The 27,987-nt window shown below is 45.8% G+C and overlaps 1 protein-coding gene across 1 annotated transcript in view; it reads right to left on the reverse strand.

Annotated features, from left to right (window-relative positions):
- Positions 1 to 27,987, reverse strand: part of EXD3 (exonuclease 3'-5' domain containing 3) — a 439,907-nt gene that overhangs the window by 270,157 nt on the left and 141,763 nt on the right. Inside the window, exons 7-12 of the mRNA XM_040324501.1 lie at positions 24,503 to 24,556; positions 22,438 to 22,577; positions 15,076 to 15,176; positions 10,600 to 10,673; positions 7,870 to 7,908; positions 4,636 to 4,802 (exon numbers count right to left, since the gene is read on the reverse strand). Coding sequence (XP_040180435.1) covers positions 4,636 to 4,802; positions 7,870 to 7,908; positions 10,600 to 10,673; positions 15,076 to 15,176; positions 22,438 to 22,577; positions 24,503 to 24,556 — 575 coding nt within the window. The remainder of the gene's footprint in view (positions 1 to 4,635; positions 4,803 to 7,869; positions 7,909 to 10,599; positions 10,674 to 15,075; positions 15,177 to 22,437; positions 22,578 to 24,502; positions 24,557 to 27,987) is intronic.

Raw genomic sequence — 27,987 nt, forward strand, 5'->3', positions numbered from 1 at the left:
CATCAGGGTTTACTTCCTCTAACTTTTACGTAAACTAAAAGATCAGTTGATCTTTGTAAAAAAAAAAACAACACAACACACATATATATATATATCAGTTTCCGATAAACTGACCCTGTTAAATATTATATGCAGAATTAAGTTACAAAAATAAATATTAACAAACAACTTATATTAAACATAAAGCATATCAGTGCCCATCAGGGCAGCATATCAGTGCAGCCCCATCAGTGTCCATTAGTGCCGCCTATCACAAGCCCATCAGGGCCACCCATCACAGCCCATCAGGGCCGCCCCATAAGTGCAGCCTCATCAGGGCCGCCCCATAAGTGCAGCCTCATCAGGGCCGCTCCATAAGTGTAAGTCTCATCAAGGCCGCCCCATAAGTGCGGCCTCATCAGGGCCGCCCCATAAGTGCGGCCTCATCAGGGCCGCCCCATAAGTGCGGCCTCATCAGGGCCGCCCCATAAGTGCGGCCTCATCAGGGCCGCCCCATAAGTGCGGCCTCATCAGGGCCGCCCCATAAGTGCGGCCTCATCAGGGCCGCCCCATAAGTGCGGCCTCATCAGGGCCGCCCCATAAGTGCGGCCCCATCAGGGCCGCCCCATAAGTGCGGCCTCATCAGGGCCGCCCCATAAGTGCGGCCTCATCAGGGCCGCCCCATAAGTGCGACCTCATCAGGGCCGCCCCATAAGTGCGGCCTCATCAGGGCCGCCCCATAAGTGCGGCCTCATCAGGGCCGCCCCATAAGTGCGGCCTCATCAGGGCCGCCCCATAAGTGCGGCCTCATCAGGGCCGCCCCATAAGTGCGGCCTCATCAGGGCCGCCCCATAAGTGCGGCCTCATCAGGGCCGCCCCATAAGTGCAGCCTCATCAGGGCCGCCCCATAAGTGCAGCCTCATCAGGGCCGCCCATTAGTGCAGCCTCATCAGTGCCCATAAGTGCAGCCTCATCAGTGCCCATAAGTGCAGCCTCATCAGTGCCCATAAGTGCAGCAGGGATCACAGGGACAAATCGGGAGGATTGTCGGCTGGCTCACACAGAGCGAGGATCTCCCACTGTAACGCAGCTTGGAGATGAAATGCCGGCTGCTGTCCAACAAAGTCCCAGGAGGTAGGACTTGGTTTGACAGAGGCCAGAGTTTTATATCCAAGCTGTGTCAGAGCAGGGATAACCCGTCGGCTCTCCTCGTGATATTTTCCTGGCTAATCACTTCTAGCAGAAGCGGTGAGGCCTTTTCTACAGGGCATCCGAGCGGCCTAGGGGTCAGGGAGTCAAATGCGAGCAGGCGAGTGGAAATTTTGAGGTTTTGATATTATTATAGTTATTACTATTAATAAGGTATATCATGTCAACAATAATAAATTCAAAAATAATTTCAAGCGAACCATTCACCAATAGGCATTTGTAATAATTTGTAGTAATCTTAATCTCCGGTTTTTGCTTTTACAAGAGAGAAATCTTTCCTCTCAGGCACCAAGTCATTTTGATTATTTAACCACTTCCGGACCGCCTCCTGCACATATACTTCGGCAGAATGGCACGGCTCGGCACATGTACATACCGGTACGTCCTGTACTAGTACCCAGCCGTGGGTCGCGGGCGCGCGCCGCGACCCGGTCTGAAGCTCCGGGACCGCGGGTCCCGCGGACCCGAGCGGCGATCGGTCCCCGGAGCTGAAGAACGGGGAGAGCCGCGTGTAAACACGGCTTCCCCGTGCTTCACTGTGGCGGCTGCATCGATCGTGTGATCCCTTTTATAGGGAGACACGATCGATGACGTCACACCTACAGCCACACCCCCCTACAGTTGTAAACACACACTAGGTGAAACTAAATCCTTCAGCGCCCCCTGTGGTTAACTCCCAAACTGCAACTGTCATTTTCACAATAAACAATGCAATTTAAATGCATTTTTTGCTGTGAAAATGACAATGGTCCCAAAAATGTGTCAAAATTGTCCGAAGTGTCCGCCATAATGTCGCAGTCACGAAAAAAAATCGCTGATCGCCGCCATAAGTAGTAAAAAAACACCTATCCCCTATTTTGTAAACGCTATAAATTTTGCGCAAACCAACCGATAAACGCTTATTGCGATTTTTTTTACCAAAAATAGGTAGAAGAATACGTATCGGCCTAAACTGAGGAAAAAAAATGTTTTTTTATATATTTTTGGGGGATATTTATTATAGCAAAAAGTTAAAAATATTGTTTTTTTTTCAAAATTGTCGCTCTATTTTTGTTTATAGTGCAAAAAATAAAAACCGCAGAGGTGATCAAATACCACCAAAAGAAAGCTCTATTTGTGGGAAAAAAAGGACGCCAATTTTGTTTGGGAGCCACATCGCACGACCGCGCAATTGTCTGTTAAAGCGACGCAGTGCCGAATTGTAAAACAAATTGTAAAAACCCCTTGGGTCATTTAGCAGCATATTGGTCCGGTCCTTAAGTGGTTAATTATAGTCTCTTCAGAGAAGAAGGGTCCTGCTACTCCACCTCTTACCCACAGAGAGGGTAAGGCATCTTTCACACGGGCGGCTGTTTTGACGCAGATAAAAGCATGTTTATGTTTTGCTGGAATTCAAGACTCCAGGCACAGCGATCAGCTGCATTTGTACAGTGCTTTTAGCAGCGGTTGCATTTAGCCGCGGCACGATATTGAACGGGGATCCGACTTGGATCCCTGCCAATACCAAGCACTGCGTTTGGTATGAATCTTGAGGGGGAACTCCACGGCAAATAAAAAATAAAAAAAAACAAAAAACGGCATGGGTTCCCCCTCCAGGGGCATACCAGGCCCTTGGGTCTGCTATGGATTTAAAGGAAAACCCCCGTACGCAATAAAAAAACGGCGTGGGGTTCCCCCCATAATCCATACCAGACCCATATCCGAGCAGCAGCCCGGCCGGTCAGGAAAGTGGGTGGGGACGAGCGAGCGCCCCCCCTCCTTAACTGCGCCAGGCCGCATGCCCTCAACAGGGGGGGTAGGGGCTTTGGGGCAGGGGGGCCCCCCCACCCCAAAGCACCTGTCCCCATGTTGATGAGGACAGGGCCTCTTCCCGACAACCCTGGCCGTTGGTTGTCGGGGTCTGCGGGAGGGGGAGCTTATCGAATCTGGGAGCCTCCTTTAATAAGGAGGCCCCCTGATGCCAGCCCCCCACCCTAGGTGAATGAGTATGTAAATGTAAAAAAAAAGACTACACAGGGTATTTAAAGTAATTTATTAGTCAGCTACGGGGTCCCCCCTCTCTTCTTTAGCTCTTTTACGAGGGGGGGCCCTGCTTCTTCGATGTCTTCTGCCGGGGGTCCCGGTCTTCATCGCCGTCTGGTTCTCTTCCGCCGGGAGAGGGGGCTTTCTTCTTAAGCTCTTTTACAGCTGCCCCCTCCCGGGCTTCTTCAACGTCTTCTGCGGGGTGCAGCCGGAGCATGATGGGACTGTGACGTCATAGGAGGCCTATATAAATCGGTGCAAGCCGCGCACACGCCATTTCAGCGGGAGGAAGCGACGTGTCAACATCGAAGAAGAGAAGAAGGAGGCAGAAGGCGACAGAAGCCTGGGCACCCCCCCCCCTCGTAAAAGAGCTAAAGAAGAGAGCGGGGCCCCTGGCGGAAGAGAACCAGCTGGCGGTGAAGACCGGGAACCCCACTCGCAGAAGACGTCGAAGAAGCACAGGAGGGGGCCGCTGTAAAAGAGCTAAAGAAGAAAGCGACTCCCCCCCCCCCGGCGGAAGAGAACCAGACGGCGGTGAAGACCGGGACCCCCGACAGAAGACATCGAAGAAGCAGGGCCCCCCCTCATAAAAGAGCTAGGGTGGGGGGCCGGCATCAGGGGGCCCCCTTATTAAAGGTGGCTCACGGATTCCGATAAGCTCCCCCCCCCCCCGCAGACCTTGACAACCAAAGGCCAGGGTTGTCAGGAAGAGGCCCTGCTCGGATACGGGTCTGGTATGGATTTTGGGGGAATCCCACGCCATTTTTTTGGCATACGGGGGTTCCCCTTAAAATCCATAGCAGACCCACCCAAGGGCCTGGTATGCTCTTGGAGGAAAACCCATGCCGTTTTTTTATTTGAAATTTGGCGTTGAGTTCCCTCTCAAGATTCATACCAAACGCAGCTGACACAGTGCACTGCGATTACCTGCGGTTATGTGCCATAGCTGGGGGAATTCGCAGCTGGACGCTTTCAGTTCTATTTTTTCTATCCGGGTAACAAAACCGCAGGTAACCGTTGTGTGTGAATGATGTCATAGGAAAGCATTGTGTGCTTCTAGCTGCGGTAAAATCTGCAGCTAAAAGCACCATTCTATCCGTCCGTGTGAAATGGGCCTAAGAGTACTGGAGCTGTAATTGTTTACATTTACAGACAGTGTGGTCAGATATCAGACTGGAGCTCAGCCAGAAGACAGGTACTCCTCCAATGAGCAGACAATTATGCTCCGACAGGGAGAGAACACAAGTAAAAAACAGCACACACAGATAGGCAAGGCTGCATTTTTAGAAAAACTTAACAAGATTCAATTCTTACAAAGAACTATTAATTTCCTTACCGTACCTATGTTATATATTACTATAGCACTGGCTACTTGACACTTGAAACATAGTTCTCATATAATGGTGTGGATGATGTGCAACTTACTTCTCTTGAATACAAAAGTCCTGAAGAATATCTGCTAAATCTCGAGGAAGCTTCTCCTTGGGTATTCCGAACTTCAGAGCCCAGCATCCAGCTGTCTGCCTATCACAATAGCGGAATAGCTGGGCAATGCATTGCTCCTGGAGCCAGTCATTATCTACAACTATACTCTGCAAAATAAAGAGAGTTTCCAGTCAAAAATTATTATTTTGCGGTTAAAAAACAACAAAACACAAGAAACTTCCAGTCTGTTTTATTGAGCCAACTCAGAAAGCGGTAATGTTATACCCAGAAGTAGCAGAGTGATTTTACTCATTAGCAAAAGGGTATAAATCACAAAAATTACAGTTCATTTGGCTGGGGAAAAAAAAAAAGTAAAAATCTACAGTACAGACCAAAAGTTTGGAGACACCTTCTCATTCAAAGAGTTTTCTTTATTTTCATGACTATGAAAATTGTAGATTCACACTGAAGGCATCAAAACTATGAATAAACACATGTGGAATTATACATAACAAAAAAGTGTGAAACAACTGAAAATATATTTCATATTCTAGGTTCTTCAAAGTAGCCACCTTTTGCTTTGATTACTGCTTAGCACACTCTTGGCATTCTCTTGATGAGCTTCAAGAGGTAGTCACCTGGCGCAGCACCCCATCACTCTCCTTCTTGGTCAAATAGCCCTTCCCCCGCCTGGAGGTGTGTTTGGGGTCATTGCCCTGTTGAAAAATAAATGATGGTCCAACTAAACGCAAACCGGATGGAATAGCATGCCGCTGCAAGATGCTGTGGTAGCCATGCTGGTTCAGTATGCCTTCAATTTTGATTAAATCCCCAACAGTGTCACCAGCAAAGCACCCCCACACCATCACACCTCCTCCTTCATGTTTCATGGTGGGAACCAGGCATGTAGAGTCCATCCGTTCACCTTTTCTGCGTCGCACAAAGACACAGGGGTTGGAACCAAAGATCTCAAGTTTGGACTCATCAGACCAAAGCACAGATTTCCACTGGTCTAATGTCCATTCCTTGTGTTCTTTAGCCCAAACAAGTCTCTTCTGCTTGTTGCCTTTCTTTAGCAGTGGTTTCCTAGCAGATATTCTACCATGAAGGCCTGATTCACACAGTCTCCTCTTACCAGTTCTAGAGATGTGTCTGCTGCAAAAGGTGGCTACTTTGAAGAACCTAGAATATGAAATATATTTTCAGTTGTTTCACACTTTTTTGTTATGTATAATTCCACATGTGTTAATTCATAGTTTTGATGCCTTCAGTGTGAATCTACAATTTTCATAGTCATGAAAATAAAGAAAACTCTTTGAATGAGAAGGTGTGTCCAAACTTTTGGTCTGTACTGTATGTATTTCCATGTATTAAGCCGCTTGCCTGAACACGGTCAAAAAAACAAAAAACAGCCAGTCTCTAATAGAAGAGCACCTAGAGTTTAAGAGCTTTTGGCATTTTTTTTCCTGAAGCTCCTAAACTCAACTCCATATAAAGCCTGTGTCCATGTACACATAAGGCCTTTACAAGAGATTAAAGGCTTCTGCGGTTAGAGGAGGTTCAACCTCCCTCTCCTGAACAAGGAAGAATTATGTTCAGGATAGGAACATTCTGACCGCCGGCCACAGAAACGCGGTAATATCACTGTGTGTACATGAGACCTTACAAGTCCAGCTGCCTGTGACTCCGATTTTTGCTCTTGCAGAGAACAGCTGAAGATTCTTCATTGTCATGTTCCATTGGATAACTATGTTCCCTGCTGCATGGTTGGTTTCCAACCAATGGATTCTGCAGAGACATAATAGTGTGGGATGTAGAAAATTATTTGGCTGGTGTAGCTCTGCAAGAAAGTGAAGATCAGAGTCACCAGCAACAGGACCGGTAAACATTATTACTCCTCATTTAAAACGGGGGTTCACCCAAAAAAAAAAATTAACATTAGATTGGGGCGAATTGTGGGAAGCACAATCAGGTGTTTTTTTTTTAAACCAATGCGGTACATACCGTTTTAGAGATAGATGTTCTCCCGCCGCTTCCGGGTATGGTCGCTCCTATTTGATTGACAGCCTTCCGACCATCGCATACAGCGCGTCACGAGTTGCTGAAACAAGCCGGTCGGTGCGGCTCTATACGGCGCCTGCGCACCAACGTTCGGCTACTTTCGGCAACTCGTGACGCGCTGTATGCGACGGTCGGAAGGCTGTCAATCAAATAGGAACTGTGTTGATGAGGGAATCAAGTGATTTTCTTTCCTTCGACCAGTGGTTGAAGGAAAGCAAATTGCATAACCTATTGTTTGTCTAAGTGGTCCACTGTGTTCAAATGCCTTCAAGGACAATGTCTGCATAGTGTGCGTGTTCTTACTGTGCTTGGGTGTGGGGGTCTCCCTTAATTACTTTGGTTTTCATATTAATGAATACTGGTAGTTGTAGGCAAACCTGTTTTCCAGGTTCAGAATAAATGCAGTAAAAATAAAAGAGGGGGGGGAAAAAAAGCGCAACAAGAGTCAGGTGACAGGAAGTGTCATGCAACTGGCCCCCTCCAAGCACAGCACCTCTCTACTGCATAAGCAAAGAAAACACCATGACATTGCAGCCTGCACTTTACCAAATATGCAGTAAAATGAAGGCCACACATGCCCATAGGGCTCATACCAAGCAAACAAAAGGAAGTAAAAAAAAATGCAGGCCACGATATGGAGTAACCCTCCGCAAAGGGATATTTCCTCTCCATTATAAATGACCCTCTTTAGTATTTATCAGTTGGATAGAATGACTAGATTGTAATCTGCTGAGGCAAACAGGATCTGATATGAACGGGTCTATAAACCCTGTACAGATAAGTGTAATATATCAGCATAAGATAAATGAGGAGGTAGTGAGATCACTTCTATTTAGAGAGTAGCAATATTATGTCCTTCAAAATACGAATAATATTAATATAACAGCTAAAGTCTGAATATGATTAGTAGCTTTGGGGCAATACAGACAGTTTTCACTGGAGACACAATGATAAGTCTATTTCCCACTAATTCAACAGCTGTCATGCTTCCTGACATATCTGTTCCCTCTAAAGCTGAAGGGCCAATGTCCGGGAATGCCTGAACTAAAGGCCCTGTGTCAGATGTTAGAACAAAACAGACACAACCCCAGTGACCTCTGTGCATTCTCACAGCCCATCACTGATAAGATGTTTACCTCACAGATGGGGGGGGGGGGGGGGTGATAGAATTACCTGGACATGGTCACTCCAGTTCTCCTCGGTCATTGTTTTCTGGAAAGTAAAATTGGAAACCATGTTTTTGTTAGCAAGCCATGATATATGCCTATATAATGCTGTACCATGTTGGAATTAAAGTGACATCACAAAGCATCAGGGAACAGTGAAGAAGGTCATGCCCAAGAACCAAAGGGGGCATATCCAAGAGATGCTGGGACTTCAGTTCTCATTAGTACGATAATGTAGAAATGACATTGTGATCCATGGAGCTCATTGGCATTGGTGAGACAGCTCTCTTGAAACGTTTTTCTTAAATGGGTAACCCAAACTACAAATCCGAAAATAAAACTGCAGTAAGAGCGTGAAATCAACGACCTCTTCCACCTTTGGTTTGGCACTCTTACTGCTAACTAGGTACAAATGACATCAGCGGAGTGGAAAGCAAATGGTGACATTATCATATAGCATTAGACTGACCTGTAGGCATTATATCAAAAAGGACAATCCATAGAAAAGTGGTATTTTTGTTATACGTAGGTCTGGTGGGCTGCAAAAGTACCTTAGTTCTTATGCCTTGTACACATGATCGGAATTTCCGATGGGATAAAATCTGATGGAATTTTCCGTCGGAATTCCGTTCAAGCTGTCTTGCATACACACTGTCACACCAAATTCCGACCATCCAAAATGCGGTGACGTAAAAGACTACGACGAGCCGAGAAAAATGAAGTTCAATGCCTCGATTCGATTCTGAGCATGCGTAGAATCTCAAAAAAAAATAAAACATTTCTAAACTCTGCCGAAAAAAGTCAGATGGGGTCCACACACGGTCGGAATATCCGATAAAAAAAATTCTGTCCGTTTTCAAATCGGAAATTCCGATCGTGTGTACAAGGCAAGATGCTACAGCAATTTCTCCTATGTTCTTGTCCACCTGGAAGGGTTTTGTGTTCCAGGTACTTCTGTTACATTCTCTAGAATATGAAAATATATTTAAAAATCAAACCAGGAGAGTGGGATCCCCTCTCATGGACATAGAACGTTTGCAGAATCGGGAACTCCGCACAGAGATCTCACCAATAGTCCTCCAAAAATAGAAGGCTAGGTGGTTTAATTCTCCAGTAGAAAAGTGGATCTTTATTCATCGATTCCGTAAAATTTAACCATTACTTAACCGCTTAAGGACCGACGAATGACCTTTTACGTCGATAGAATGGCACGGCTGTGCAATCGGGCGTACAGGTACATCCCCCCTAATGTGCCGCCGTGTGGTTACGTGCGTGCCCCCAGGAGCACGCTCGCGTCCCTGTCGTGAGCTCCATGACCGTGCCCGTGGGACCGGCAGACTCGATGTCCGCCAGTGTCCCGCAAATCGGGTCACAGAGCTGAAGAACGGGGAGATGTCAGTGTAAACACAACATCTCCCCGTTTTTCCCAGTGACATGTCACTGATCATCTGTTCCCCATCATCGGGAACAGTGATCAGTGACATGTCACTCGTAGCCACGCCCCCTAACAGTTAGAATTACTCCCTAGGACACACTTAACCCCTTCAGCGCCCCCTACAGGTTAACCCCTTCACTGCCAGTGTAATTTTTACAGTAATCAGTGCATTTTTATATCACTGATCGCTGTAAAAATTACAATGGTCCCAAAATGGTGTCAAAAGTGTCCGATGTGTCCACCATAATGTCGCAGTCACGATAAAAAAAATAAAAAATCGCCGAACGCGGCCATTATTAGTAAAAGAAATAATAATTAAAAAAAGGCCATAAAACTATTTCCTATTTTGTAGACGCTATAACTTTTGCGCAAACCAATCAATAAACGCTTATTGCAATATTTTTTACCAAAAATATGAGTGCGATATTTTTTACCAAAAATATGTAGAAGAATATATATTGGCCTAAACGGAGGAAAACATTTTTTTTCAAAATTGTTGTTCTAATTTTGTTTATAGCGCAAAAAAAACAAAAAAAAAACGCAGAGGTGGTCAAATACCACCAAAAGAAAGCTCTATTTGTGGGGAAACAAGGACGTAAATTTTGTTTGGAAGCCATGTCGCATGACCACGCAATTGTCATTTAAAGCGATGCCGTGTCGAATCGCAAAAACTGGCCTGGTCTTTGGTCAGCCAAATGGTCTGGGGCTTAAGTGATTAAAGTGAACACCAGCCAAAGCATCTTATTATTAGCTTGGGAATGAGGTATTTTATGCTTTTATTGCTGTTTTGTCCCCACTGGGAAGACCTCACCTCACTCTTCAGAGACACAGCACTAGGTGGGACTCTCCACAAACTTAATGTAACCCCCCCCATCTTTTAGATATTCCTGGATCAGGAATACCCATTGGAAGATTCCACCCATACTACTGACAAGAGTCACCAGGACATATAGGGGCTGATTTACTAAACTGGAGAGAGCAAAACCTGGTGCAGCTCTGCATGAAAACCAATCAGCTTCCAGTTTTTTTTTTTTTTTTGTCAAAGCTTAATTGAACAAACTGAAGTCAGAAGCTGACTGGCTACCATGCACAGCTGCACCAGATTTTGAAAAAAAAATTCTCCAGTTTTAGTAAATCAACCTCATAGTGACATTAGATCTCCTCAATAGGGACACAGACGGCAATAAAAACCCTTTCTCACTCTTAAAAATTTTAAAAAATATATAGTTTTCATCTGATGTTTAACATTAAATATTTCGAAATAATTCACAAATTACAAATCCACGAATAGCTAAAACCTACCTCTACAAATCTCTTATGCATGAGGTATTTCAGGGTGCCCATATGACGCTGGTTTATTATATTTGAACAGATAGCTGGGAAAAAAAGAGCTTATTCAATTTATAAAGAACAAAGTACATGACATAAAAAATCTATGCAAAATAAATAATAATAATAGCAAACAGTTTTGCTGTAGTACTCATATGAGTTTTTGTTTACTTGTAAATCATTTTTGACATTTAAATGCTTGTTTTTCTCTTGAGAAATATCACAGATATGTTAGCTTGGTATCTACAGTACATATTGCCGAGAATGTGTTTCAAGCACGACAGCATCGCGCTGATTCTCGGCGACATGGTGCCGACATCTCGCACCCGCTGGAATAGACAAAGCACATTCCAGCGAGCGCGTCATAGAAGTGACGGGGATCCGACTTGGATTCCCGCCAATTCTAGGTGCAGCATTTGGTATGCATTCCTGAGAGGGAGAACTCCACGCCAATTTTTAAATAAAAAACTGACATGGGTTCCCCCCCAGGAGCATACCAGGCCCTTAGGTCTGGTATGGGTTGTAAGGAGACCCCCCTACGCCGAAAAACCGACGTAGGGGGTCCCCCTACAATCCATACCAGACCTGTATCCAAAGCACGATACCCGGCCGGCCAGGAAAGGAGTGGGGACGAGCGAGCGCCCCCCCCCCTCCTGAGCCGTACCAGGCCGCATGCCCTCAACATGGGGGGGTTGGGTGCTCTGGGGCAGGGGGCGCACTGGGGCCCCCCCACCCCAGAGCACCCTGTCCCCATGTTGATAAGGACAGGGCCTCTTCCCGACAACCCTGGCCGTTGGTTGTCGGGGTCTGCAGGCGGGGGGCTTATCGGAATCTGGGAGCCCCTTTAAATAAGGGGGCCCCCAGATACCGGCCCCCACCCTAAGTGAATGGATATGGGGTACATCGTACCCCTACCCATTCACCTGGAGGCAAAGTGTTAAAGTAAAAAAACACACGACACAGGGTTTTTAAAATAATTTATTAGTCTGCTCCAGGGCCCCCCCCTGTCTTCCTTAGCTCTTTTAGCAGGGGGGGCTTCTTCTTCCGCTCTCCGGGGGGGTCTTCTGCTCTCCGGGGGGTCTTCTCCGCTCTCGGGGGTCTTCTCCGCTCTCCTGGGGGGCTTCTTCTATATTCGCCGCTCTCCGCTGTTGACTCGGCGCACCCCGGTTCTTCTCTCCGCTCTCCGGTGCCTTCTCCTTCAGGGCTGGCAGGCGGCCAGCCCGGCTCTTGTGCGACGTTGTCTTCTTCTCTTCTTCTCCCTTCTTCCGATGTTGACCCGACGCCTCCTCTCGCTGCAATGACAGGAACGCGGTGTGCATCCGATTTATATAGGCCTCACAGTCCCATCATGCTCCGGTACCTACCCACGTGGTACCTACCCACGTGGTACCTACCCACGTGGGTAGGTACCGGAGCATGATGGGACTGTGAGGCCTATATAAATCGGATGCACACCGCGCTCCCGTCATTGCAGCGAGAGGAGGCGTCGGGTCAACATCGGAAGAAGGGAGAAGAAGATGTACCCCATATCCATTCACTTAGGGTGGGGGGCCGGTATCTGGGGGCCCCCTTATTTAAAGGGGCTCCCAGATTCCGATAAGCCCCCCGCCCGCAGACCCCGTCAACCAACGGCCAGGGTTGTCGGGAAGAGGCCCTGTCCTTATCAACATGGAGACAGGGTGCTCTGGGGTGGGGGGGCCCCCTGCCCCAGAGCACCCAACCCCCCCATGTTGAGGGCACGCGGCCTGGAGGGGGGGGGGGGCGCTCGCTCGTCCCCACTCCTTTCCTGGCCGGCCGGGTAGCGTGCTTTGGATACGGGTCTGGTATGGATTGTAGGGGGACCCCCTACGTCGGTTTTTTCGGCGTAGGGGGGGCCTGGTATGCTCCTGGGGGGGGAACCAATGTCGGTTTTTTATTTAAAAATTGGCATGGAGTTCTCCCCCTTGGAATGCATACCAAATGCCGCACCTAGAATTGGCGGGAATCCAAGTCAGATCTCCCGTCGCTTCTATGACGGCTTTGTTTCCATCGCGGCAAGCCAGCTCGGCGCTGGCTCCCGCGATGGGGCTCGTAGGTGGTCAATCTCGCAGAGAAAGGGAGCGAGATTGACACAATATCGCGGTCACCCACTGTAGTGCTTGTATGTCAGATAGTGCAGCCAGCGGCTTTTCTAAACAACTGCTGCCATAATCTGCCTGGAATACTTATCCTTTTAGTTAAAAGGCATGTTACACCTTTATTCCAAAATGAATTAAATTCATTATTTTCCTCAAAATTCTACAAACAATACCCCATAATGACAACGTGAAAGAAGTTTGTTTGAAATCTTTGCAAATTTATAAAAAAAAAAAAAAAAAGATCCCATGTACATAAGTATTCAGTGTCTTTGCCATGACACTTAAAATTGAGCTCAGGCACATCCTGTTTCCACTGATCATCCTTGAGATGTTTCACAACTTGATTGGAGTCCACCTGTGGTAAATTCAGTTGATTGGACATGATTTCACATATATGCGAATCGGATGCTTTTTGAAACATATCCGATTTGCATAACATGTGAACCGAACCGGATTTCTATGGAGCTTGTTCACATATATCCAGGATGGCTGCTGCCTGTTTTTCAACACAGCCCTGTACAGGGCTGTCAGGTTCAGGTGCAATTTCAAGTGTCATACACTTAAATTTGTACCTGAATCGGTGAACGAAACCACACCGAACTCCTTTGAGAAACTGATCGGGAAACATTTTACAACAGGGACAGTGTAAAAACAAAAATTAAAAAGTAAAATAAATAAGAAGAAAAACACCACATTTAAAGCGCCCCGTTCCGAAGTGCTCACGCATGTTACGCCTGCATATGTAAACAGTGTTCAAACCACACATGTGGGGGATCTTCCCGATCGTTAGAGCGAGAGCATTAATTCTCGCAAAAGACCTTCTTTGTAACTCAAAACTGGAAATTAGAAATATACATTTTTAAACTTCTCCTATGGAGATTTTTAAGGGTCAAAGTTTGTCACCATTCCACGAGCAGGCGCAAATTTGAAGCGTGACATGCTAGGTATCAATTTACTCGGCGTAACATTACCTTTCACAATATAAAAAGATATTGGGCTAACTTTACTGGTTTCTTATTTTTTAATTCAAAAAAGTATATTTTTCCCCCAAAAAAGACCGTTGCGCAAATATGGTGTGACAAAGTATTGCAACGACCGCCATTTTATTCTCTAGGGTGTCTGAAAAAAATATATATGTTTGGGGGTTCCAAGTAATTTTTTAGCAAAAAAAAACAACGTTATTTATAAACACCAAGTGTAAAAAATAGGCCCTGTCCTTAAGTGGTTAATTGGCATAATTCTGTAATAAAGTTTTGCTTTGAATACAGGGGAAAGTGATGCTCCATGCTGTCTCCAGTGCCTGTTGCACAAAACAAAAAGCTATGTTTTTTTTTTTGACCACACGACTGCTGCTGGTGGAAAGGATCAGTCAGTGAGGACTGCCCCTTAAGCAGAGATCATGTGACCAAGCGTTTAAAGCGGAGGTTCACCCAAAAATCAACTTTCTGTCACTAGATCCAGCATACTGCTGACATCTGCAGTATGCTGGATTTTTTTTTTGTACTTATCGTTTTAGCGGTCTTTCTTCTCCGGCTCCGAGCGGGGAATCCTGCGGGGAGTAGGCGTTCCTAAATCAAGCGCCTCACGCCATCCGAAAATAGCCGACATGACTCTCGGCTGCTTACGGCGCCTGCGCCTGCCGTGTAGAGCTGATTGTGCAGGCGCCGTAAATTGCAGAGAGTCACGTCGGCTATTTTCAGAAGGCGTGACGCGCTATCCAAGCCCGTCAATCAACTGCGCTTGATTTAGGAATGCCTATACCCGGAAGGATACGCCGCTCGGTGCCGGAGAAGAAAGACCGCTAAAATGATAAGTACAAAACATTTTTTTAAAAATACAGCATACTGCAGATGTCAGCAGTATGCTGGATCTAGTGACAGAAAGTTGATTTTTGGGTGAACCCCCGCTTTAAGCTTTAGGCTAGATAAGCAGCACTGGAAATCCCAGAAGCAGCATTTTCTACCCTTAGGGCAGACACAGCACCTTTTCACACATACCGGGAATATTTTATATGAGATGAAACAAGATGCAAAACTGACACTAGTAATCAGCAGAAAACTTCAAGGCTGATAAACTTCATTGATTTTACATTATTATTATACAGGATTTATATAGCGCCAACAGTTTGCACAGCGCTTAAAGTGGTTGTAAACCCTTACAAGAAATATCTCCTAAACCTACACGGTTTAGGAGAGATTTGCAAAAAAGACGGGCACCGATGACTACGGCGCAGGCGCACTGGGACAACCTTTAGAAACGGCGAGCGTGCATAGAAATAAGGAGCGGTTCCCTAATGGTAACTGTCACCTCATCCAGAACACCCCCCACTCACCAGGATCCAGTTTGTAGAGTTGAAGCAGCCGAAACGCCAACTTAGTGATAGTCTTGGGGTTAAGTTTGTCTGTTTTCACAAGTGGAAGACCCTTGTATTCTCTGAAAGGCGATTATAAAAACATAATTACCTTTATATATTCCTTCAAAAGCTACAAAATATTTTTTTCAATTCATCTAGGAAAATTACCTAAAATCTGTCTTAATAGCAAGTTACTGCACACCAGCTAAAAGCTGAAATTAGGCTTGCAGTTGGATGGTCTGCTCTGTAAAGCTGAGGGGTGTTGTAACATTGTGATCTCAGTGCTGCGTGCCTTGGGCACACAGAAGCTTCTGGCAGAGCATGAGCTAAGTATATAGAACAAGTGGTAACTGGTGTTAGGCTTAGGCCCCTTTCACATGGACGGCTGTTTTGCCGCAACTAAAAGCATGTTTATGTTTTGCTGGAATTCAAGACTCCAGGCACAGCGATCAGCTGCATTTGTACAGTGCTTTTAGCTGCGGTTGCGTTAACCCGCGGCGCGATATTGAACGGATATCAGACTTGGATCCCTGTCAATACCAAGCACTGTGTTTGGTAAGAATCTTGAGGGGGGAACTCCACGCCAAATTTCAAATAAAAAAACGGCATGGGTTCCCCCTACAGGGGCATACAGCCCCCCCACCCCAAAGCACCTGTCCCCATGTTGATGAGGACAGGGCCTCTTCCCGTCAACCCTGGCCGCTGGTTGTCAGGGTCTGCGGGAGGGGATCTTATCGGAATCTGGGAGCCTCCTTTAATAAGGGGGCCCCCTGATGCTGACCCCCCACCCTAGGTGAATGAGTATGGGGTACATCGTCCCCCTACTTATTCACCTGGCGGAAAAACAATGTAAAAAAAACACACTACACAGTTGCGCCCCCCCGGCGGAAGAGAACCAGACGGCGGTGAAGACCAGGACCCCCAGCAGAAGACATCGAAGAAGCAAGGCCCCCCCTCGTAAAAGAGCTAAAGAAGGGAGCTGACTAATTACTTTAAAAACCCTGTGTAGTGTGTTTTTTTTTTTCATTTTTTTTCCGCCAGGTGAATGGGTAGGGGTACAATGTACCCCATACTCATTCACCTAGTGTGGTGAGCCGGCATCAGGGGGCCCCCTTATTAAAGGAGGCTCCCGGATTCTAATAAGCTCCCCTCCCGCAGACCCGGACAACCAATGGCCAGGGTTGTCGGGAAAAGGCCCTGTCCTCATCAACATGGGGACAGGTGCTTTGGGGTGGGGGGCCAAAGGGCGCCCCCCTGCCCCAAAGCACCTACTCCCCCATGTTGAGGGCATGCGGCCTGGCACGGTTAAGGAGGGGGGGGGGCGCTCGCTCGTCCCCACTCCCTTTCCTGACCGGCCGGGCTGCTGCTCGGATATGGGTCTGGTATGGATTTTTTTTCGGCATACGGGGGTTCCCCTTAAAATCCATAGCAGACCCAAGGGCCTGGTATGCCTCTGTAGGGGAAACCAATGCTGGTTTTTTATTTAAAATTTGGCGTGGAGTTCCCCCTCAAGATTCATACCAAACGCAGCTGACACAGTGCACTGCGGTTACCTGCGGTTATGTGCCTAAAGTTGCGGAATTTCGCAGCTGGACGCATCCAGTTCTATTTTTTCTATCCGCACAAAACCGCGGGTAACAAAACCGCAGGTAACCGTAGTGTGTGAATGTCATAGGAAAGCATTGTGTGCTTCTAGCTGCGGTAAAATCTGTAGCTAAGAGCACCATTCTATCTGTCCGTGTGAAAGGGGCCTTAGAGGTTCAGCAGTCTTGGCGTTATGAGTTAGAGGGGATGTTAAAGATAATGTAAACCCAACATTCCTGGCGTGTCTGCTGTACCATGTACTTGTGTGAAAAAAAGTATCCTATTCTCTTTTCGTTTCTTCATTTGTGCAAAATATCTGGTGTTCCCGCCAGTTCTTATGAAAAACTGGCCCCAATAGGCATGAGAGCACAGTGTGGACAGTTTTCTGGCTGTGCTGAGAACTCAGCATGCTCTCCTCCAATGATCAGACTTGTCCTGACCCGGTCCCCCCCCCCCTCCCGGGGCACAGCCATTCAGCCATTCACTGGGAAGATCAGTGTACTGCTGTTTGTACTCCCCAGCTCCTTAGACAGCTGAGAACAAAGCGTATGTGATGACTCAAAAAAAAAAAAAAATACATATATATATATATATATATATATTTAAAAGGGATTGTAAAGGTTTGTTTTTTATTTTCTAAATAGGTTCCTTTAACCTCCCTGGCAGTATGATTCCTTCTGGTTTTAGGTGCTGAAAGCAGTACAATTATTTTGCATGGACATTTGGCGTTTTATATTGTAGGCCTGTAATTCTTAAGAATATCTCACTTAAATCTGTCCAAACAAGAGTCTAGTAGACATCCCGGGTATGATAAAGTTTGAAACACAAAATCATAAATTATAATATAATAGATAACTATAAATAATAATTCTAAAAAATTATAATAAAAGTTATTCAATAATGTAATCAAATCAAAAACACTGAAATTCACTCAGTTGCAGAATTGTCGCTGTCATTATTTTTATTATTTGATGACAAATTTCCCCACAAATCACTATTGCTCAATTCTGCAAGTCATTCTAATTTATTATCGCTGATTCTAGCTGCTCTAAAACCACTTTTGACATAAAAGGGACACTTTTTGTTTGCTATGGACAATCTCCAGTTTCCAGGCAGAAAGAACAGTTTTTATTACCGGTATATAAAACTGCATGCAGGACACTGGGCAGACCACTAGGGACAAAGGGGTTGTGTATTTATTTCATACAGTACTGTAATCTGTAAGATTATAGTATACTGTATGTGTATTGTGTGTTTAATTTTTAGAATTTGGCGCCGAACTCCGTCCCTGTGCGTCGTAACGTCGCAGGGAACGGAGCTCGGCACTCAGCACTGTGAATCGAGCGAGGAGACACAGCGGAGGAGCCCGCACACACAGCGGGGACGCATCGCAGGATCCAGGGACAAGGTAAGTAACTTCCCCCTGTATCCTGCAATGCAATCCCGAGTCGGGCTCTGGGATACCACTTTTGGTATGAAAAATTCACCCCGAGACAGACTCTGGAATACCTCTAAGGAGGTTAAGCTAGTGCATTGCTGGTTCACTTACCTTTTCCTTCTAAATGTTTTTTTTCTTTGTCCGAATTTCTTACTTCCTGCTCCTCCTCAGTAAACCCATACTCATTCACCTAGGGTGGGGGGCCGGTTTCTGTGGGGCCCCCTTATTAAAGGGGGCTCCCAGATTCCGATAAGCCCCCCGCCCGCAGACCCCGAAAAACCAACGGCCAGGGTTGTCGGGAAGAGGCCCTGTCCTTATCAACATGGGGACAGGGTACTTTGGGGTGGGGGGGCCACAGGGCGCCTCCCTGCCTCAGAGCATCCACCCCCCCCCCATGTTGAGGGCATGTAGCCTGGTACGGCTCAGGAAGGGGGGGCGCTCGCTTGTCCCCACTCCTTTGCTGACCGGTCGGCGTGCTTGGATACGGGTCTGGTATGGATTGTGGGCGTTTTTTTCGGCGTAGGGGGTTCTCCTTACAATCCATACCAGACCTAAGGGAACCCATGCCGGTTTGTTATTTCAAATTTGGGGTGGAGTTCCCCCTCATGATTCATACCAAATTCCGCGGCTAGAATTGGCGGGAATCCAAGTCGGATTCCCGTCGCTTTTATGATGGCTTTTTCCTATCGCGTCGAGCCAGCTCGGCGCTGGCTCCCGCGACGGGGCTCGTAGGTTGTCAATCTCGCCGAGAAAGTGAGCGAGATTGACACAATATCGCGGTCACCTACTGTATATGCACACTGTACATACACAATACACACACATAATACACACACACACTGTACACACTACACATTTCCCCATCTGTCACATCAGAGGTAGAGAGAGAAGGATGAAGAAAAAAAAAAAAAAAAATTAGGATAGCGAGAGATACAAGAGAAAGAAAAGAGAAGAAAGAAAAGAGTGATACATCCCAAAATGTACCTATAAAAGGTTTACGAGTAAGAGTGGAAGGGATTTAGACTGCATTCACATCTAGGCGTTTTTACGCCTGTAGCGCTACGCCACTGCCGCCAGAGGGCTGAAAACAGATGTCCCTCTATGGAGATGGTTCACATCTCCACGCCGAACACCGGACGCCTGTCGCCTGCCGCGTGAAAAAAGGTCCCGGACCTTTTTTTCAGGCGACTTCGAGCGTTCGGCTAGGAGATGGGAATCATCTCCATAGAGGGGGTCATCTTGGGACACATCTAGGCGGACAATACCGGCGTTTTGTCGCCGCAAATCGCGGTACAAAACGCCGCTATTTTTACCGCGATTTGCGGCGACAAAACGCCGCGATTTCGTCCGTCTAGATGTGAATGCAGCCTTAGGGAGGAGGTTAGGGGTGCAAATCACTTTCTTTTCCTTGGGTGTTGATAACCCACACTACGTCACTGGGGCTGGTATGAAATCATTTCCAGGGCTGGTTTTTATTCCCAGTCCATCCCTACAGTTAGTAAGGTAAAGGAGTCTGGCAAAAGCAGCAGCATTCACGATAGACTGAAGAGGGGACAGCTTAAAGAGAGGTAGGCCTATGTACAGTGAGTTGCAATAATCAAGGCGAGAGACAACAAGGGATGGAATGAGGAGCTTGGTGGTTTTATTAGTTAAAAAGGAGCAAATTTTAGAGATGTTACGGAGATGAAGTCTTCAAGCATTTGACAGCGATTGAATTTGGGGCCAAAAGGACAGGTCAGAGTCTAGGATTACACCTAGTACCCTGGGGAGGGGCTGATAGCTGTGTTATTGATCTTAATGGAATATTCATATTCATGGAGAAGGGCACCACCGGGGGGGGGGGGGGGGTAATATAATCAGCTCGGTTTTAGAGAGATTACGTTTACGTTAAGAAGTGGTGCAACATCCATGCTGATATGTCAGTTAGTAATGCAAGAGGAGACTGCGTGATATGAGGAGTAGAGAGATTTGGGTGTCATCGGCGTAGAGATGGTATTGGAAACCCTGGAAGGTTATTAAGTGACCAAGCCTCGAGGGACCCCTACAGAAAAAGGTAGTGGAGAGGAGGAGACAGGAATTGTGGGTAATGCCGAAGGAGCACTTTGATAGGTAGGAGGAGAACCAGGAAAGAGTAGAACCTTGGAGGCCAGGAGTGGGGTTTATTGAGAAGGAGCGAGTGGTCAACAGTATCAAAGGCTGCAGAGAGGTCTAGTAGTAAGATTATTTAGTAGCCATTGATTTTAGCAGTTATTAAATCCTTAGTGCGTTTTAGTAGGGCAGTTCCAAAAGCTTCTGCTGCTGCCTGTGTCTCAAGGTAAGATCAGGAAGTGAAGGGAGAAGAGGTGCAGCTGGGACAGCGCTGGATCCTGAAAATCAATAGGTAAGTGTTTAGGGATGGATGGGGGTGGGGGGAGAGTAGAGGGAAGCATTTTACCGTAATGCAGGAAATTCATTAAAGTAAGACTGCACTAAAACGCAAAATGACAGTATTTAGGAAAGTGTGCATGCTCTGCCGCACCTTAGAGGTGCCAACAAAGCCTTAAAGGGGTTGTAAAGCTTTCTTTTTTATTTTCTAAATAGGATCCTTTAAGCTAGTGCATTGTTGGTTCACTTACCTTTTCCTTCCATTTCCCTTCAAAATGCTTTTTTACTTTGTCTGAATTTCCTCCTCAGTAATCTTGCCCCCATCATCCGAGACGTTCTGGCTGGGGGTTAGTCAGCGTACTCGACCCCTCCCTTGGGACTACATCCCTGCGGAGAGACGCTGTGTTCACAGGGATGAAGTCCCAAGGGAGGGGGCAAGCACAATGACTAACCCCCAGCCAGAATGGCTCGGATGATGGGGGCAAGCTTACTGAGGAACAGGAAGTGAGAAATTCAGACAATTAGAGCTGCACGATTAATCGTTAGAAGATCGGGATCTCGATTCACCCCGCGCGATCTCTAGGCTGGATTTGCATGATTTTTTTATCTGCCCGTCGGATCCACGGAACCAGCGTGGAACACAAATGGCAGATGTAGAAACTGATGTCAGCAACCGGAACTGACGTCAGTCATCAGAGAGCGTGATGCGGCGCAGTGCCACTGGATGTCGATGATGTGTGGGCGGTACCACCACGCTTCTTGGCCGGCGGGAAACACGAAAACACACAGCACATCAGAGGTGAGTGCGCACTGCACGCGGTGTGAGTTTGCACACCAGCAGCATGATCCGATGACTCTAAAACAGAGTGAGTGGGCTTCCTTCCTTGTGCCTTACTACTACATGTATTATGAACACCAGTGACCACAGTGAGTCAGCTACCCCAGGCCTTGCAGGTGACAGTCAGGCTATTAAAGGGGGGCATGTGAGCCGAGTAATGGACTTGCAACACTGAAACACTGGCAACCACTGTCACTTATTATGAATATTGCCAGTCTGAGTCAGATACCCATATTATCAATTTTACCACAGTCAGCTACCCAGAGCGGACTGTGGCAATATTGATAAAATGGGTAGCTGACTCAGACTGTGGTAATATTCATAATATATTATAAGGGACAGTGGTTGCCGGTAATTTAATGCCTCGTTTCCACTGAGCGGATCGGTACGGTACGTTTCGGTACGCCTTTTTTGGTGTTTCCATTATGAAAGCGTGCCATAAAAGCGAACCGTACCGGACCATTCTGGGTCCTGCTTCAGATGTGGGGCCATAGAAATGGAACGGTTCCATTAGGGCGGACCTACAAATACATCTCACTGATTGGTGGACGCGCTAGGCATTTTTCCTAAATCCTGTATGGTCCAGACGTTCCGATTTGCAGTGGAAACACTCACGAGAATAGACCGGTCCATTCTAAACCGTTCCAAACATACTGACCCAAACCGTTCCGTGGAAACAAGGCATAAGTCCACTCCTCACATGCCCCCCCTTTAATGGCCTTTTTGAGAATTGTGATCTTCATTCTAAGCAAAAGAATCGTGATTCTCATTTTTCCCAGAATCGTGCAGCTCTACCAACAATGCACTAGCTTAAAGGAACCAATTTAGAAAATAAAAACGAACCTTTACAACCCCATTAAAAGGTTTCCAACAGCTAATAAACACCTGCTGTGTATTTGCATTAGAGGACTGGCAGGTTGTCAAGATTCTGTTCCAATAAAAAGTGATTTTGTGAACGTTGAAGAATTTGTGCAACTATGATATTCAGGATAGCTCTTGGCATCGGAAGTCTTGTGTCGGAAGTAAAAAGAGTGGAGGGGGAGTAGCATAGAGTCTGAAAAAGAAGAATTTGCTTAATTTGGAGATCTAAGAAAACCAAAATTTAAATCGTGCCTACCTGCTTAGTTTCCTGGGGTTAAATCTGGATAAGCTCCATCGGTCCAACATCTGGAGCAGTTTAGTTTGCAGCTCTGTGTTTCCAGCAACATATGCCTCCACAAGATTAAACCTCTCCATTAGTAGCAAGGGGGTACACATCTGTAGAATAAAAGAGACCAAAGACCATTACAGGGCACATCCCAGCTATACATTAAGCAAAATAATTCTAACCCCTGACTCCCCATTGACAAGAATGCCCCTCACTTCCTGTCTCATTGACATGACAGGAAGTGAATGAAAATCACTCTAAACCCCTGCTATTTTTAGTTGCATTCCACTTTAATCTGTTTTGATCATGTGCTGTGTTTCTGTTGTTTATTGGAATATTTCAGGAGAAAGGGTTATAACCAGGAAATTATTCATAGCTTCTCTATTCAATTGCATACACAACCATGAGTTGATACGCATCTGTGCACATTTTTGTGCATTTAGTGTACTTGATGGAAAACATCTGCACAAGCACATATTTTGTGATAAACAAAGAACGCCAGTATTGCTATACACCTTAAAGAGGAACTGCAGTCTGCTCACATCATTTGTAATAAAAACATCTTTGCCATTCTGATGCTTCCCTCCAACAACTTTGCATATTATATTATATATACTGTGATTCTGTACTTGCTAAATATGCTGCAGAAATCTCCCTCCACTAAATCTGGCTGCTGCCATTTTAACTGTGGGCAGCTGAAGCTGCTGCCTGTTCACTTCCTGGAGTTACACAGAGGCACACCTGCAATTCTGTGGCTTTCATTGGTCCTCTTATGACTTATCCACCCTCCCTTCCTGGCAAACTCTCACTAGAGTGAGAGAGAGCGCTGTGCATGATGTCATAAGCCTAAGCCAATGATCAAACAAGAAACAGGAAGTGTGCTGCATAATGTATTTACTGGCAGAAAATAAATGTTTTACTATCAAAAGATAAAACAACAAGGGCAGAAGATTTAATAGATGGAAAGATGAAAAAATGACTGAAGGGTTAGTTAAATAGTTTGTGGCTGGGGCTAGGGCTCTGAAGCTAGATACAAAGATGGGTAGGTGTCTCTTTCATTCTTTTCAGACAAAGATCTGTCCATTTCTGCCATGTTACAGCTAGCCTTGGACATCTGGGGGAGGATGACCTCTATACCAAAATGGATTTTTTTGTGCAAAACTTTAACATAGTGGAAGTGAGGAGGTATCCTCAGCACTGGGCATATGCATAGAAAAGGTAAACCAAAGAATCTATACCAGAGATCTGCAAGACTGGGGTTTGTGCAAAAGTTATACAGCGCACACAGACCTATCATTTCCCACATCAATCAGGCAAAATCACCTTATATCTCTATGGGTGCCTGAAAGCCCCACTTCAATTACAATTTTATTTTTTGGGTTTTGAACACAGCAAGAAAGAGATAGAACTTTTATTAGGTAGCTGTATGTGACTTCCTGTCCTGGTGACACACATACTTCCCAATCCTTGTCCTGGTGTCGCAAAGGTTAAGAAAACAGCTTTTGTTACAGACAGCAACAAACGCCTGGAAGAAGTTCTACCCATTCCTCAATGTATTCAAAACAAGAACAAACATTTTGGCTGGAGTTTGGCTTTAAGGTGATTCTAAAGGCTGAAGGTAAAAAACCTTTAGTATGTAGCTCCCTCCCCACTTACCTGAGACCAATCTTAATCCAGTGATGTGCACAAGAGCAGCTGCTCTCTCGGCTCTCTCCCTTTGACACCCGCTGCTGTCAATCACAGCCAGTGAGGACAGAGCGGAGAGCAGGGGGGTGGGGCCAACACACACACACACACACACACACAAGGCTCAGGAGGAAGCATGCACAAGTGCCACTTTCTATAGGAGCATTCAGCAGGGGGAAGAAGCCAGAAGCTTCGACTGGGGGCCCGAAAACCATTTCACAGAGCCGGTATGTATAGCAGGTTTGTTATTACAAAAACATTTACATCACTTTAGTATCACTTGAAGTCATGCAATTGGAGACCCAGATATTATATGGGCCATAACTAGAATAGCATGTTATCCACTCACTTGTTCCAGGTCCAGATCTGGTTGCAGGTTCAGTCTGGTACTTAAAATGGCTGCCTGCAAAGAAAGTAAAAAACACACCATGTATTTTCTAGTAATAACGTTTTTTTCTACTGCAAATATATTCCACAGTCCAGAAAACTGTTTACATCAAAACCAATGGCGCTTATACTCTGACTGAAGCTAGACATAGATGGGTTGTTTATTTTGCCCATCGGCCAAAGGGCTGGATGGGGAAAAATAAAAATAAAACTGGTTCTCCCATCCACACAAACGAGGAGGATAGAGGAATCTCCCCTGCTGTGCTGATCTGACAACACTTATCAGCGCTGCAGCTGTTGATCGAATGAAAATTCTCCCCACAACCTGTTGTGATCGTCTTCTGTTCAGCAGAAACTGCCATAAAGGGATTGAAATTCGGCCAGTCCCCGCTGAACTTGGATCCATCTATGGCCAGCTTTAGACTGGTTGAATGCTAGTCCCCTATGCCACTTAAGCTAAAACCATGTGATTAATGCCTTGGTATCTGATTAAAAAAAAAAAAAGATGGAAACTATAATAGTTCAAGGACAATTTTTTTTAAAGGTCATTTGCACATTAGATGCAGTGGGACTGGCTGGGCCACTATTCCAGTGCTGTCCCACTGCATGTCTGTGTGTTGGGTTTGCACCACTGCATTGTGGTGTACAGGCAAGGTGCGCTGAGAAAAAGTACTGCACGCAGTACTTTTTCTCAGCATAGCGTGAAACAATCTACTGCCTGGCAATTGAGCTTTATGAGATGTCTGTGTGACGTCTGTGTGACCCTATATGCTGCCTATTGGGGGTGCTGGAGGATGTGGTTCCCGAGGAGCTGACCAGGGTAGCTATCTCCAGAGTACTGTTCCAGGCTAGGAAATTGATTTTAATGGGATGGAAGTCTGCCTCTCCGCCGGCTCATTCCTCATGGATTACCCACGTGGGAAATGCGTTCGTAATGGAAAAATATATTTATCAGCATAGAGGGTGCCCGAGCAGGTTTGAGAAAATATGGGAGTTATGGCTGGATACGCCGGGCTTGAGTCCCAGGGAACTTGTCATGACTAGACTTCTAAGGTGTCTGTAAACAGGTGCAATTCTGATGTCCTGAAGGTCTGTAAGCTGCATTAATAATATTGGGGCGGGATGGCATGTATATCAGATGGAGGGGGGAGGATGGTGTCCGTGGGTAAAGTGAGAGACAAATGTCTATTCAAGTATGCTGTACGCTTTGATGGATTCAACCTCTGTCTATGCACTGCAAAGTTGTACTGTTTGTTCTTTTTGTCTATGATCAATAAACATCTTTCCGATTAAAAAAAAAAAAAGATATGCACTATTAAGTATAACAACTATTGCTACACACAAATCTCCAAATTGTGTGGAAATGTATAACAATAATACAACATGCATGTGTATAGAAAATAATAATAAATGAACAAATCTGTGTACTGAACACAAAGTCCAACAAAGAAGAGTTGTTGTTCAGAAGTGAAACCCAGTGATAAGATCAAGGTAATGTATCTTCTACCGTAAACGTAGGGTTGTATACTCTTACCAGAAAAGGTGGACTCAAATACTGGTAACATTTAGTCAATCAAGCAGAGAAAGACAGGATCTGCACTCCTCCAAGGCAGTCATGGGGTCCCGAACGATTTCCAAAAGAAGCATCCAGGGGTCTTGTGGACAGCCGTACAAGTAGAAGACCAGATTACAATGCCAGATGGAAGGACCAAAAAAGCTCTCGTCAGGAGGGAGATAAAGAGAAAAAAAGGCTCCACATGGTATAGATCGAAAGGGTAGGTTTTATTAAATAAAAACAAAAAAACATCCGTAATAATAAAATTTGTGATCACAAAGATAAAAAAGCAATGTGGGGAGCGGTAAGCCAAGCCCGACGCGTTGTCTAAATAGACTTCAACAGGGGCATATGCTTATTTATCTTTGTGATCACAAATTTTATTATTACAGATGTTTTTTGGTTTTCATTCAATAAAACCTACCTTTTTGGTCTACACCATGTGGAGTCTTGTTTTCCTCTTTATCTCCCTCCTGATGAGAGCTTTTTTGGTCCTTCCATCTGGCATTGTAATCTGGTCTTCTACTTGTATGGCTGTCCACAAGACCCCTGGATGCTTCTTTTGGAAATAGTTTGGGACCCCATGACTGCCTTGGAGTGAAAAAATGCCTCTTGGCAAATAAATAGATAATAAAAAATAGAATTGGTCGTACCATCATCCAGAAAATTTTGTATATAGAGATCGGAGGATTGGTCCCCGAATCAAAACTCCGAAAAATAGGGGGGTTGCGGACAGTTGGACTATCGCGGTACAGATAAGCAAATAAAGTAAGATATAAATGCACATATGTAAAAAAATAACTCAATTTTATTAATAAAAAAATAATCGACAATAACATTCATATATAATTAAAAACATTTGGTGGCATATCACCAATAGAAGAATCCCCAGGTGGGGGAAAAAAAACAAATGGGACATGGGTCCCGAAGGGCATCTCTACTAGTGGTGTGAACCGATTTGTCAGGAGAATGTCTGCAAACGATTGATAATTTAATCAGAGAACTATACAATGAACAAATTCAGAAATACAATCTCATACATAAAAACAAGAACCAGTGTATAATGAGGGGAACATTTGATCAAAGCTGCTTGCCTAAAGCCCGTTATAGACCCGGGACACTGAAGGTACCACAAATGAGGAATCCCCCGCGGCGGACATGGGGGGACGTGCCATGGATGGACTAACTGTCCAAATGGTAAAGAGAGGATGTCGGTAATTATTAAGACAATTGATATAGATAACCAAAGGACAGGGGCAAGTGAGGGTGGGTAAGGAAGAGTGAAGTGTACTATTGGTGAGGCATATGGGAGTGATACAAGGGGGTGACCAAAGGAAACCAAATATATAAAAAGTAAACATAAAACATATTAAGTGAGTGGAAGTGAGTGAAAAAGGGAATGGAAGACATGCCTGGAATCAGGTATGTAAGTGAGGGGGAGCAGTGGTGTAAAGCCAGAGAGGGGTGATGTGATGATAAAATGTGTGCGGAAGTGAGGATGAGAGGATGGGAGGGAGATGTGTGAAAAGGGAAGGGGGGAGAAGGGGAAGGAGAGCACAAGGTGAGGAAAAGATGAAAAAAAAGGGGGGGGAAGCGGAAACCAGGGGACAAGTGAAAGGGAGGAGGGGGAGAAGGGAGGGGGAGAGAAGGGGAAAGGGGAAAGGGAAGGAGTTGTGAAAGGGCTGGAAAAGGGGGGGATGGATAGGTGAGAAAGGGGGAAAGAAAGGGGGGAAAAGACAGGAGTAAAATTGGTAGGTTAGGTATGGGGAAGAGAAGGGGGGTTAAAGGGGAGGGAGGGAGTGGGGGGGAAAGGGGAAAAGAAAGGAAAGTGAGGGCACCTTAAGGGGAGGGAAAGGGAAGGGGGAGTGCAGATCCTGGCTTTCTCTGCTTGA

This window comes from Rana temporaria, chromosome 9, assembly GCF_905171775.1.
Source record: "Rana temporaria chromosome 9, aRanTem1.1, whole genome shotgun sequence".
Lineage (NCBI taxonomy): Eukaryota > Metazoa > Chordata > Amphibia > Anura > Ranidae > Rana > Rana temporaria.